Here is a 13,209-nt window from a genome sequence, read left to right on the forward strand (position 1 = left end):
CAGTGGGGGATGGAGGTGTATAGGGACTGGACGTCCGTGCTGAAAATGAAACGATTGGGGCCAGGGAACTGGAAATCATTTAAAAGATCCAGAGAGTGTGAGGAGTCGCGGATGAGGGTAGGAAGGGGCTGAACTGGGGGGGGGGGGGGTAATACAGGGTCGAGGTACAGTATGCAGATATGAGTTCGGGGGTGCAGAAACACTGGGTCTACCCGGACAAGCGGGTTAGTGGGTCCTGGGGGGGAGGCAGAAACAGGGGATGCGGGAACTATGAGGTTGGCGACCGTCAAGCTCCCAGGTTGCTATGACAACGCAAGACCCCGCTGCCCCGGGGGGGGGGGGGGAAGAGGCGAGTCTCGCGAGAGTTTGCCGGAGCCGCCCGGGATTTGACCCGTTGTCAGCGGCTCGCGCGTCCCTAGCAACGGGCGGCGCGGCGTCGCCTGCCCGACCACAATGGGCGTGTAAGGCCCAATGTTCAGCAAGCAGAGCTTCAGGCCCCTGGGCTTGCTGGCAGGTGTTGGGGTGGCCTCGGGAGCCCTGGGGATTTACTATTTGTGGAGGCAACAGAGGGGCTCCATCCTCTTGGAAGCCCTGGAGGAGGTGGAAGGCGCGGGGGCTGTGGCCCAGCCGGAGCAGCAGAAGCAGGCCCCCACCTTGGCAGGTGCCCAGGAGCCCCCCAGTGGGGTCTTAGAGGAGCAGGCCGAAATCCGGTGGCATCTCGATTCCATCCAAACCTGCCTGGACGGCCTGAAGGAGGAGGTGACCTCCCTGAAGCAGTGCATCCAAGGCTTTGTAGGGAAGCAGGTCAGCGTGAAGAAGTACAAGAGTGCCAGGAGGAAGAAGAGGAGATACGAAGCCAAGAGAGACAGCGATGATTCAGCAGACTCGCTGTCCGTCTACTTCACAGCAAATGCTGAGAAATCCTCAGACAGTGAGACTGAAGCAGGGTTAGTCATACAGTAATGGGCATGGACAGAAGGTGTCCAGAAGCAGGAGAGTGTAGAGTCCCAGCGCATAAAGGGCTGTCACTTTAAGACTGTAAGGCATAGGAGAAGAATTAGGCTTTTTCATTATGGCTGATCCATTCTTCCATCTTCTGCTTTCTCTCTGCATCCCTTCACGCACTGACAAATCAAGAATGTATCAACCTCTGCCTTAAATTTTCCCCAATGATTCGGCCTCCATAGCCACCAGTGGTAATGAATTCCACAGGGCATATTTCTTCATGTGAAGGATGGAGAATCTGAGGGAACAGAGGGATGTGCAGGCCATCATGGTTGTACCTATGTGAAGAGGTTGCACCTCAGGCCTCCTTTTAAACTGTCACCCTCTCACCTTTAAGCTATGCCCTCTAGTTCTTAATTTCCTCAATCCTGGGGAAAGAACCTTTGGTGCAAGAACTTCCAGGCATTTTGTCTTTCCTGCACAATACTAAGTAGACCTTTTGTTTCTCTGAGTCAGCTCCATTCGAATGACTGATGCTGTTGCTCAAGTTTGCTTTCCCACACAATGTCTCAGTATCTCTTGATTTCATATTTTAATTCAGTGATTGATTGAAGGTCTCTGAAGTATAATATTCCAGATTTACAATCCTTAATGAAAGGAATTTCTCATGATCTCAGTTCTAAATGAACAAATCCTTTCCAAAATACAGTCTATACATGTTCCAGTCTTTTCAGCTTGAAAAAACACCTTCTTGGCCAATTCTCCAATTCTCCCAGGATCAGGTTTAATATCACTGACATATATCATGAAATATATTGTCTTTGTGGCAGCAGTACATTGCAATACACAATAAATATAGAAAAATAAATAATCAAAAAATATATTTATTTATTTATTTATATTTATATATGTGTGTGCATGTATGAAATAGTTAAATTCAAAATAGTCCAAAAACAAAAATAAAAAAAAATGTGAGGTAGTGTCAATGGTTCAGTGTTCATTTTGGAATCAGATGGCAGAGGGGAAGGAGCTGTTCCTGAATCATTGAGTGTGTGCCTTCAGGCTTCTGTACCTCCTTCCTGATGGTAACAGTGAGAAGAGGGCATGTCCTGGGTGATGGAGGTCCTTAATAATGAACATTACCTTTCTGAGGCACCGCTCCTTGAAGATGTGATAGATACTACAGAGGCTAGAACCCACGATGGAGCTGAGTAATTTTACAACTTTCTGTAGCTTCTTTCAATCCTATGTATTAGCATCCCCACCCCCCCCCCATACCAGACTCTGATAATGCAGCCTGCCAGAATGCTCTCCACAGTACATCCGTAGAAGTTTTCGAGTGTTTTAGGTGACAAACCAAATCTCCTCAATCTCCTAATGAAATATAGCCACTGTCTTGCCTTCTTTATAGCTACGTCGATCCAGGTTAGATCCTCAGAGATAATGACACCCAGGAATTTGAAACTGCTCACTCTCTCCACTTCTGATCCCTCTATGAGGATTGGTGCGTCTTACCCTTCCTGAATTCCACAATCAGTGTTTTGGTCTTACTGGCGTTGAGTGCCAGGTTGTTGCTGCGACACCACTCCACCAGCTGGTATATCTCACTCCTGTACTCTTTTTTGTCTTCATATGAAACTCTGCCAACAACCATCAGCAAATTTATAGATGACATTTGAGCCACACAGTCATGGGTGTAGAGAGATTAGAGTAGTGGGACACATCCCTGAGGCACCAGTGTTGATCATCAGTGAGAAGGAGATGGTATTTCCAATCTGCACAGATCGTGATTTTCCGGTTACCCTGCGTGTATTTTAGATAATATTATGGTTTGGATCTTTCCTTTACCTTAACATTCTATTATGGAGATCTTCTCATCAATTGATGGTACTTCTAAAAGTATATGGTTGTATACTGTTAAAGAGAGGCTGTGTTTTTTCTTTCAGAATCAAACCAGGTAGACACTTCAAATATAAAACTTTTAACTGGATTGTTACAGCACGTAGACCTTAATGTTTGACTTTGAGATTTGCTATGATAGTTGAATCACTCTAATACAAAATAACTGGATTAACAGAATAATTAAAGGGAAAATAACAGATTTGCAAATCGTTTTATAGGTTTGAAAATAAGAACTTATACTTCCTTTGTAATCAACAGTCAAACAGAAATCCCTGCAGGATCAGACTGTTCTATGCTCGCATTTGCAACTGCAGCCCTCACAGAGGACAGAGTTGCCCTGGATGCTGATCCGTCATCTCTTCAGCTTCAAGAGAGCATTGGGTAATGTGTTTATTGTTATTTTAACACCTTTTTGTAGGATACGTACAAAAGTAGTAGAAATAACCCAAAACGTCGACTGCACTCTTTAGCATAGATGCTGCCTGGCCTGCTGAGTTCCTCCAGCATTTTGTGTTTGTTGCTTGAATTCCCAGCATCTTCAGATTTTCTCTTGCTCAAGAAATAAAAATATCCTCCCAATTATATTTTTTATTCTAGAACTCTTTACAGTAGTGAGGATCACCAACTGGAAGTCCCCAGTTAGTAAACGATTTTAAAAACTTGAGGATGCCACACCATTTCAGAATATCATCCCATAGTTTGCATTCCATTTTGATTCAACAACCTCTTTTTTTGTTCAGAATCAGAATGAGGTTTAATATCACTGGCATATGTCGTGAAATTTGTTGTTTTGCAGCAGCAGTACAGTGCAATGCATAATAAAAACTAAATTACGGTAAGAAGTTTGTGTGTGTGTGTGTGTGTGTTAAATAAATAGGCCAAAAAATAAAAAAAAGAAAGTAGTGAAGGGTAATGTTCATGGATTCATTGTCCATTCAGAAATCTGAAGGCAGAAGGGAAGAAGCTGTTTCTGAATCATTGAATGTGTGCCTTCAGCCTCCTGAACCCCCTTCCTGATGGTAGCAATGAGAAGAGGGCATGACCTGTGATGGGGATCCTTAATGATGGATACAACCTATTTTGAGGCCTCGCTCCATGAAGATGTCCTGGATGTTGGGAAAGCTAGTGCCTGTGATGGAGCTGGCTGAGTTCACAACTCTCTGCTGCTTATTTCACCATCCACAATTGTGGAATGTTCTTCTGTTCAATGTGTACTTGCAGTAGCAATTCCAGTTTTCCATTGTCCACTTCAGGAGTTTCTGTGGGCCAAGCTTACAAAGTTTCTCAACTCTATTGAAATTTTTAAAAATGTTAATAAGCTTATGAACTCTGAAATTTGTTTATTCCAGTCATGCAATGGCAACGAATGAAGCAGAAATGGAAAAGGATGAAGAAGAGGTCAATGACTTGGTCCAGGTTCTGAATTTCTCCCCTCCGCTGGAGCATGAGGCCAACTCCGTACAGTGCCCACAGCCAGCTGAAGGTGATAAAAATGAAATCACCTTCCTGCTGCATGAAATCGACAGGTTGCATGATGGAACCAAGGAGGAGCAAGAGCAAGGATTCAAGGTCCTTTTGGACTATAAAAACAAGGTAGAAACAAATAAAAATAGTTTGTTTGATTCACTTCTTTACAATTATTGTAATGCCCACAGGTGGATTTCAGCCATTGGGATCAGTACATTTTGTCCCAACTAAGCAGCTACCCCAATTAATCAAAGTTTCATGAAAATCATTAAAAAGGTATAAAAAAACAAACTGAGTAACAAATTATGTATTTAAATGAACTGCAGAACAAAATAGAACACTACCAATGTTACTATGGTACTATAAAACTGTGTATGAGCACCTATTAGTTATTGACAGGAATTCATCCAGTGAAGGGTGCCACATTCTTGTGATTGACTGTAAAGGAACAACATTAGTGCAGTTACGTAGTATAGATAATAGGCTGCCTTCATACAATGCTTTCAATGACTGCATCCTCCAAATCTTTATTTTAATTATAACATTCGAGATGATTGGCTGTTCTGGCCTCGAGAGGCGCTGGTTGTTTGGTATGCATTTTGTTTTGTACAAATGTTACTTTCTGTTCGTAAGCTGTTTTTTTTACATCATTTCCACATTAATTTGGATTTTGACTTGAAGCACACACAGCAGAAAGAGGAAATAAATCGCAAATGAAAATCAACGTCCTCTCTGGGCACCATGGTAGTCTAACAGTTAGCGTGCCACTATTACAGCTTGGGACATCGAAGTTCGGCATTCATTTCCAATGTCCTTTGTAAGGAACCTGTACATTCTTCCCATGGAATGTGTAGGTTTCCTCCAGTTGCTCTGGTTTCCTCTCACAGTCCACAGACGTACCAGCTAAATTGGTCATTGTAAATTGTCCTATGATTAGGCCAGGTTTAAATCACGGGATTGCTGGGCGGCACAAAAGGGGCCTAATCTGCGCTGTATCTCAATAAATAAATAAATAAATTGTAGCTTCAAAATTGATTCCTTGAATCTCTAGAGAAGTTAATGTGTTTTCTGGTTCCTGGTCACTCCTTTTTCTGTTGCTGTTGTTGGGTGACTTTGAATCGAGATGCTCTGCAGGTGATGAACACTGAGATGAACTGAATATGGACTCTTTAGTTTTTGTGTTTTATATTCTGTGTTTTCGCTCATTACTTTTTGTTGCCATTTACAGGAAGTGCTTTTGGGCACGGGGGAACAGGTTGATGTTTTTCCTTGAACAGGTTCCATGGCTTTCTTCATTTCATGGTTGTCTGTGGGGAGTCGAATCTCAGGGTTGTATGCTGCATGCTTACTTTGATAATAAATGTGCTTTGAATCCTTTGAAACTGCTATTTAACTGAAAAGTTAGGTATTACTCCTATTGATAAACAAATTCATTTAATTTCACTTGATTATGAAGTAGGGAAACAGCAAGTTATAATGCAGATGGTTATTGATCTGAAATGTTAATTATATTTTCCTTTCCATTAGCGCTGCCTGTCCCAGCATTCTCTATTTTAAATCTAGAGATTAGCAAAATGTTACAAATCTGATGCAATGATAAATAGATTGCAGCAGTTTCCAAAAACTTTGTTCATGTTCAGTTGCTGTTTAGAAATCTGCAAAAATAGAAGCTCTGTATCAATAATGCTTTTTTTCTCTTAACCAATAGGCCTTGGTGAGACTAGCAAAGTGACAATATAGTGAACCCATTTCAAAGTAAAGTAGATTTATTATCAAACTACATTTATGCCAGCATATACAACCCTGAGGTTCGTGTTCTTGTCAGCGTTCACATCAAATACAAGAAACACAATAGAATCAATGAAAGACTGCACCCAACTGGATGGACAGACAACAGTGTGCAAAGGACAGCAAACTGCAAATACAAAAAGAAATAAAATAAATAATATTAATGATAAAAAATTAATATATAATAAATACTGAGAATATGAGATGAAGAATCCTTGAAAGTAAGTCCATAGGTTGTGGGAACAGTTCAGTGATGAGGCAAGTGAAGTTGAGTGACATTATCCTCTCTGGTTCAAGAGCCTAATGGTTGAGGGGCAATAACTTCCTAAATCTGGTGCTGTGGGTCCTGAGGCTCCTGTACCTTCTTTCCTGATGGCAGCAGTGAGAAGAGAGCATGTCCTGGGTAGTGGGGGTCCTTGTTGATGGATGCTGCTTTCCTATGACAGTGCACTGCAGATCTCTACGAGGATCACAATCCTCAAATGGCTGGTTGACAGAGTGGTTCCCTGTATAATGTTTCACTATACCATTTCCTGTGATGTGCTGCACCATTAATCTATGACAAACAGTTGCTGCTGTTGGCATTCCGTCTAGCATTTCCAGTTAACAATGGGGGACTCCTACAACTACTGAGTATTTTTGTAATTTTCAGGAGAGTGCAGGAGTGTGCCATGCAGATGATCTACAAATAGAGTCATAGCACAGAAGCAGGCCATTAGGCCCATCTAGTTCATGCTGAATTATTATTCTACCTAGTTCCTTCAACTGCCCCCTAGACCATAACCTTCATACCCTCCCATCCATATACCTATCTAAATTCCTTTAAATGTTGAAGTCGTCACCCATTTGTGCTGGTAGCTCATTCCACGCTCACACCACCAATGTTTCCTCTCAGGTGTGTGTGCACACACATCTTTTGCTATTAGTGCACAGAGGAATTTAAACAGCACACAAAAGGTTGCCACCCTTTATATGTTAAGTATGTTTCATGGTCATACACAATCATATCCCCTTTTCTATTTTCTGATGCAAATAGTATTGACAACATGGAGTTTGCAATTATCTCTCTGCAGATTTTAGGACTGGCTTATTTTTACCGTTTTTATTGAAGAAATTATTCAGTGCGCACATGTGGTTGTCACTAGGGAAAAAATTGCACAGCACAAGATTTTTGCGCATGCTCATCATTACAAGTTAGCGGGAACATTGCACACCACCCTTTAAATGAAGAAGTTTCCCCTCATGTTCATTTAAATATTTCACCTTTCAAGACCTCTAGTTGTAGTCTCACCCAAAACAAGTGGAAAAAGCCAGCTTGAATTTACCCTATCTATACCCATCATAATTTTGTATAGCTCTATCAAATCTTCCCTCATTCTCCTACACTCTAGGGAATAAAGACCTAATAAAGTCCAAGTCAACCTTTCCCTATAACTCAGGTCCTCAAGTAAATCCTTGTAAATTTTCTTTGTTCCCTTTCAATCATATTGATATCTTTCCTGTAGATAGGCAGTCAGAACTACACACAATACTCTATATTACAGGCCAATTTACAATGACCAATTAACCTACCAGGTACATCTTTGAACGATGGGTGGAAACTGGGGCAGATGGAGAAAATCCATGCATTCCACAGAGATGACATACAGACTCCGTACAAATGACGTCAGAATTGAGCTCCAAACTCTGACGTCTGGAGCTGTAATAGTGTTGCACTAACCACTGTGCCTTCAGCTGATATACAGTACTTACAGCTGTCATGTATCAATTGTCTTACATCGGATGTTACAGTATTAAAGGCAAACAGCTATCTTGTATGTTTTCTCTGAACTAGAGAAGGACCAGGACTTTATACTCATACCAATATTGACTTCAGGATAGTCAACGATTTCTCTCTGGTGTCTCAAGAATGATTCTGAACAGTATTTAGACTATGATCAGTATTGCCAAAAAAAAGGATTATGCAGCCATTATTACATTACAGATCATTGGTACTTGATATATTTAATATATATATATATATATATAAATAAAACTTTTCATATTTCCTCCATTTCAACCATGAGCCCACATCAAGAAATATTCATCGGTTTGAAAGATGTCCCATGGTTGTAAAAGGTGAAAAGTCCTGATCAATGTAAATGCAAATGTTATTTCTTACTTCGCTAGAATCTTGGTTAGTCAGGGTATCAAAGTTTACATGGAGAGGGCAGGAGAATGGGGTTGAGAGAGAAAATAAATCAGCCATGATGGAATGGCGTAATTCTAATCCTTTGTCTTATGGTCTTATCAGGGAACTACTGAATGAAATAACTGTTATTGAGTCTTTGTAGTATTACCATGGTGTTTGAATTAGCTCTCTCATAACTTACAGTACGGCAAGAGAAAAGAGTTCTGCTGGCGGATGATTCGTGCCTATAGTGACATGTTCCAGCTGACAGAAGATAAGGAAACTCAGAACTGCTATGCTTTGGCAGGTAGGAATCTTATTATTGAAAAATTAAGATCTAACAGTGTCTCCATTTTGCCAAGTATGATTACTGTAATAAGAGTACTTTGGTTTAATCCACTTTCTAATCAACATGAGTTCACTAATCGATACAGGTAATGTGGAGAAAATACTCATTGACTGTGTAGAAATGTAGATCATTCATTACCTTCCATCTCATTCTTTTTCTACCATGAAAGCTGCAATTTAAAGATCTAAATTGTATATTTTGCTGCTGAGAACACCAAACTGACATGCTAAGGAATACCAGGAGGATTGCAAGAGTTCAAGATGGCAGCTTGAAGCCAGGGATGGTCAAGAAGTGTTGCCCTTGTCAGTGATACCCAAACCCTGAAATATGATGAACTTGTAAAGGTTTATTCAATGGCAAAGTGAGCTACAGTATATATCGTGTATCGACTGTGATAAATAAAGTGTAAGGTTTGTTCAGTGCCAAAATGAGCTATATCTTTAGACTGCTGAATACAATCTGTTTGTTAAATGTCAAAGTGAACTCTATCTCTGTCTATGCTAAATACAACCTAAGAAAACAATAGTTAGATTCAGAAAGTAGTTAATGTGTTTGCAAGCAACACACACAAGATGCTGGAGGAACTTAGCAGGCCTAGCAGCATCTATAGAAAAATGTACAGTCGAAGTTTCGGGCCGAAACTCTTTGACAGGATTGGCAAGAAAAAGCTGAAGAGTAGATTTAAAAGGTGGAGGGAGGCGAGAGAGAAACTCTACGAGACTCCCTTGCTCATTTGTCCCTCCCTACTGATCTCTTTCCTTGCAAATGAAACAAGTGCTACACCTGCCCCTACACCTCCTCAAGACCCCAAACTGTCCTTCCAGGTGAGGCGATACTTCTCCTGTGAACCTCTTGGGGTTATATACTGGGTCCAGTGCTCCTGGTGTGGCCTCCTAAATATCAGTGAGACCCGACGAAGATTGGGAGACCGTATTGCTGAGCACCTATGCTCCGTCCGCCAGTAAAAGTAGGATGTCCCAGTGGCCACCCATTTTAATTCCACTTCCCATTCCCATTTCAATATGTGCTATCATGTTTGCTGTTGTGTGCTGGGGCAGCAGGTTGAGGGTAGCAGACACCAACAGAATCAACAATCTCATTCGTAAGGCCAGTGATGCTGTGGGGGTGGAACTAGACTCTCTGATGGTGGTGTCTGAAAAGAGGATGCTGTCCAAGTTGCATGCCATCTTGGACAATGTCTCCCATCCACTCCATAATGTACTGGTTAGGCCCAGGAGTACATTCAGCCAGAGACTCATTCCACCGAGATGCAACATTGAGCGTCGTAGGAAGTCATTCCTGCCTGTGGCCATCAAACTTTACAACTCCTCTCTCAGAGTGTCAGACACTCTGAGCCAATAGGCTGGTCCTGGACATTTCCACTTGACATAATTTACTTATTATTATTTAATTATTTCTGGTTTTATTTTGCTATATTTCTACTCTATTCTTGGTTGGTGCTACTGTAACGAAACCTAATTTTCCTCGGGATCAAAAAAGTATGTCTGTCTGTCTGTTATCTATGGCCTCCTCCACTATTGCAATGAGGCCACACTTGGAGGAACAACATCTTATATCCAACCTGATGGCATGTACATTGATTTCTCGAACTTCCGGTAATGCCCCCCCCCACCACCCCACCGCTCTTTCACCATTTCCTAAACCCTTTTCCCTCTTTCACCTTATCTCTTTGCTCACCTATCGCCTCCCTCTGGTGCTCGACCCCACTTTTCTTTCTTCCATGGCCTTCTGTCTCTTTCACTAATCAACTTCTCAGCTCTTTACTTCATCCCTTCAGGTTTCACCTATCACCTCGTGTTTCTCTCTCCCCTCCCCCCAACTTTTCAATCTAGATAGATAGATAGTTAGATAGATACTTTATTCATCCCCAAGGGGAAATTCAACAATTTTCCAGTGTCCCATACACTTATTGTAACAAAACTAATTACATACAGTATTTAACTCAGTATAAATAAATCTACTCCTCAGGTTTTTCTCTCTCCAGTCCTGCTGAAGGGTTTTGGCCCGAAATGTCATTTTTCTATGGATGCTGCCCTAGTATTATGTGTGCGTTGCTTGGATTTCCAGCATCTGCAGATTTTCTCGTGAATGTGTTTGCAAGAGTGAATTTGTATATTCACAGAAGTTTTACCATACAGAATCAAGCATACTACTATAATTTGTCAGCTGAATATTAAAACATAAAAATGCAAATTGGCAACAAAATCTGTCAGCATTCTTTAAAGTTTTTAAGATGGTGATGATGAACATAAAGAAGACAGTCATTTTGCTTCATTTTGTTTTATCTGCAAGTTTTTAAGTCTGTGTTCTTTATTCTCCACAGGAAGAGATGAAGGAATGGCCAGCCTGAAGGAGCATGAGGACAGTATAGAATGTCAAATCTGGTACGGAATTATCCCTCTTTTTCCACTTGAATGCTATTCATTGAGGAACTCAATAAAACTGTTAAAAAGAGAAATCATCCAGGAATTCACTCTGATATGTGGAATGACAGAACTATACAATAAGGTTGGTTTAGAGCAGGGGTTCCCATCCTGAGGTCCAGGGACCCTTTGCTTTCTGGTATTGGTCCGTGGCATAAAAAAAGGTTGGGAACCCCTGGGTTAGAGAGTAGGATAATTTCCTCTGCATGCTAGTTATAGCAAATGAGAAAAACATTCACCTCGATTTTGCTGAAAAATAATGGTGCTAGCCTCAATCTACAAATGATCTACCAATGTCAGACAAGGGATGTTGAGATACATCCTCGTATATGATGGGACACGCCATCACCTGGGGCTGTCAGGTGTGTCCAGTCTTTCAGCATCAGATACTCTTGCTCCGGCGACCCAGCCAGGATTAGTCAGGCCTCGACTTGTGTCCCAGCAGTATTGGTCTATGGGTCACACCTCTTGATCCATAACCATCTGGAGGCTCACTCAGCAGTCTCTGTGACGGTTCTGATGGCTCTTTTCTTTGCATCCCCCGTAATGCCAAAGAGAGAGTAGGTTCTGCAGAGCCAGAAACCAGCAAAACGTCCGCACCCTACCGCTATAGGCTCACAACAGCTTCCACCAGCTCCTTTCCACTTGAAGTATATGAGTTTGAAGAAGTTACTCCATTGCCAATAAAGGTCAACACATAAAGTTAGGGCAGCTTCCTAGCAGCATTAGTACTTATTTAATATATAGGCTTCCAGAAGGCTTTTCATAAGCTGCTGTGTAACAGGCTTATCCACAAAGTTGATGAACTTGGCATTTTTAGCAACGATAAAAAGTTAGCTGAGTAAAAGGCAACAGAGGGTACTGGAAAACAGCTGTTGCTCAGGTGGAGGGAAGGCAATTAAAATCCAAAGTTCAAAGTAAAATTTATTATCATACATGTCACTACATCCAACCCTGAGATTTTTTTTCTGCTGGCATACTTAACAAATCTGTAGAACAGTGACTGTAAACAACATAAATGGACAACAAACTGTGCAAATGCAGATATAAATAAATAGCGATAAATAATGAGCATGGAATAACAAAATAAAAGAGTCCTTAAATGAATGTAGCTATCCCCTTTTGTTCAAAAGCCAGATGGTTGAGGGATAGTAACTGTTCTTGAACATGCTGGTGTGAATCCTGAGGCTCCTGTACCTTCTACCAGATGGCAGCATGAGAAAGGAGCATTTCCTGGGTGAGGATCTTTGATGATGGATGCTGTTTTGCTATGGAAACCTTTCATGTAGATGTGCACAAATTAGGAGGGTTTTACCCACAACGTACTGGGCAGATTCCTTGAGTGGATTTTCCACTCAAAGGCATCAGTGTTCCCATACCAGTCCATAATGAAGACAATCAGCACACTTTCCACCATCATCTGTAGAAGTTTACCAAGGTTTTTGATGACATGCCGAATCTTCACAGACTCCTGAGAAAGTAGATGCGCTGTCATGCTTTCTTTGCAATTGCTTTTCCCAGTAACCGTTAGTTTTTTTTATATACAGTACTCTGCAAAATTCTTAGGCACATATAGAAAAATTCTGTAAAGAGAGGGGTTTTAAAAAATTTTGGAATATTAAAAATTACTATAACAAGTAGTAAACAGTAAAAAAAAAGTACTAAATCAGAGCAATATTTGGTGTGACCTCCCTTTGCCTTTAAAACTGTATCAATTATCTTGGGTACATTGTCATGCAATTTTATACAAAGCTAGCTGGTTGTTCCATACGTCTTTGAGAACTTGCCACAGTTCTTCTACAGACTTTAGCTGTCTCACTGACTTCTGTCTCTCCAGGTAATCCCAGGCCTTCTGGCCTACCCTGCCATGTCATCCAGCACCCCACCTATTTAACACTAGCCTAATCACAGGACAATTACAATGACCAATTAACCTACTAACCGAGAGCAAACTGGAGCACCCGGAGGAAACCCACGTGAATATGGGAAGATGTACAAACTTCCTTACAGAACTGAACTCCAAACAGTGATGCCCAAAGCTACCGCAATGCTACCAGGGCACCCCGAGTTGTTAGGTGTGCACTTCGGTGCTTCATCAATAAAGGTACACCTTTGAACACTACCTTTATGCTCATTAATAAAGC

At 41.3% G+C, this 13,209-nt stretch overlaps 1 protein-coding gene across 2 annotated transcripts in view; it reads left to right on the plus strand.

Moving 5' to 3' along the window:
* Positions 1–264: 264 nt before the first annotated feature.
* Positions 265–13,209, plus strand: part of LOC132381523 (regulator of microtubule dynamics protein 3-like) — a 38,152-nt gene continuing 25,207 nt past the window's right edge. The window contains exons 1-5 of one of the 2 annotated variants that reach the window (XM_059951007.1): positions 265–947; positions 3,106–3,228; positions 4,197–4,440; positions 8,477–8,579; positions 10,966–11,026. In XM_059951007.1, the coding sequence (XP_059806990.1) occupies positions 472–947; positions 3,106–3,228; positions 4,197–4,440; positions 8,477–8,579; positions 10,966–11,026 (1,007 nt within the window). In that variant the 5' untranslated portion in view covers positions 265–471. The remainder of the gene's footprint in view (positions 948–3,105; positions 3,229–4,196; positions 4,441–8,476; positions 8,580–10,965; positions 11,027–13,209) is intronic. The other variant, XM_059951006.1, reaches the window with a different exon arrangement.

This window comes from Hypanus sabinus, chromosome 26 (genome assembly GCF_030144855.1).
Source record: "Hypanus sabinus isolate sHypSab1 chromosome 26, sHypSab1.hap1, whole genome shotgun sequence".
NCBI lineage: Eukaryota > Metazoa > Chordata > Chondrichthyes > Myliobatiformes > Dasyatidae > Hypanus > Hypanus sabinus.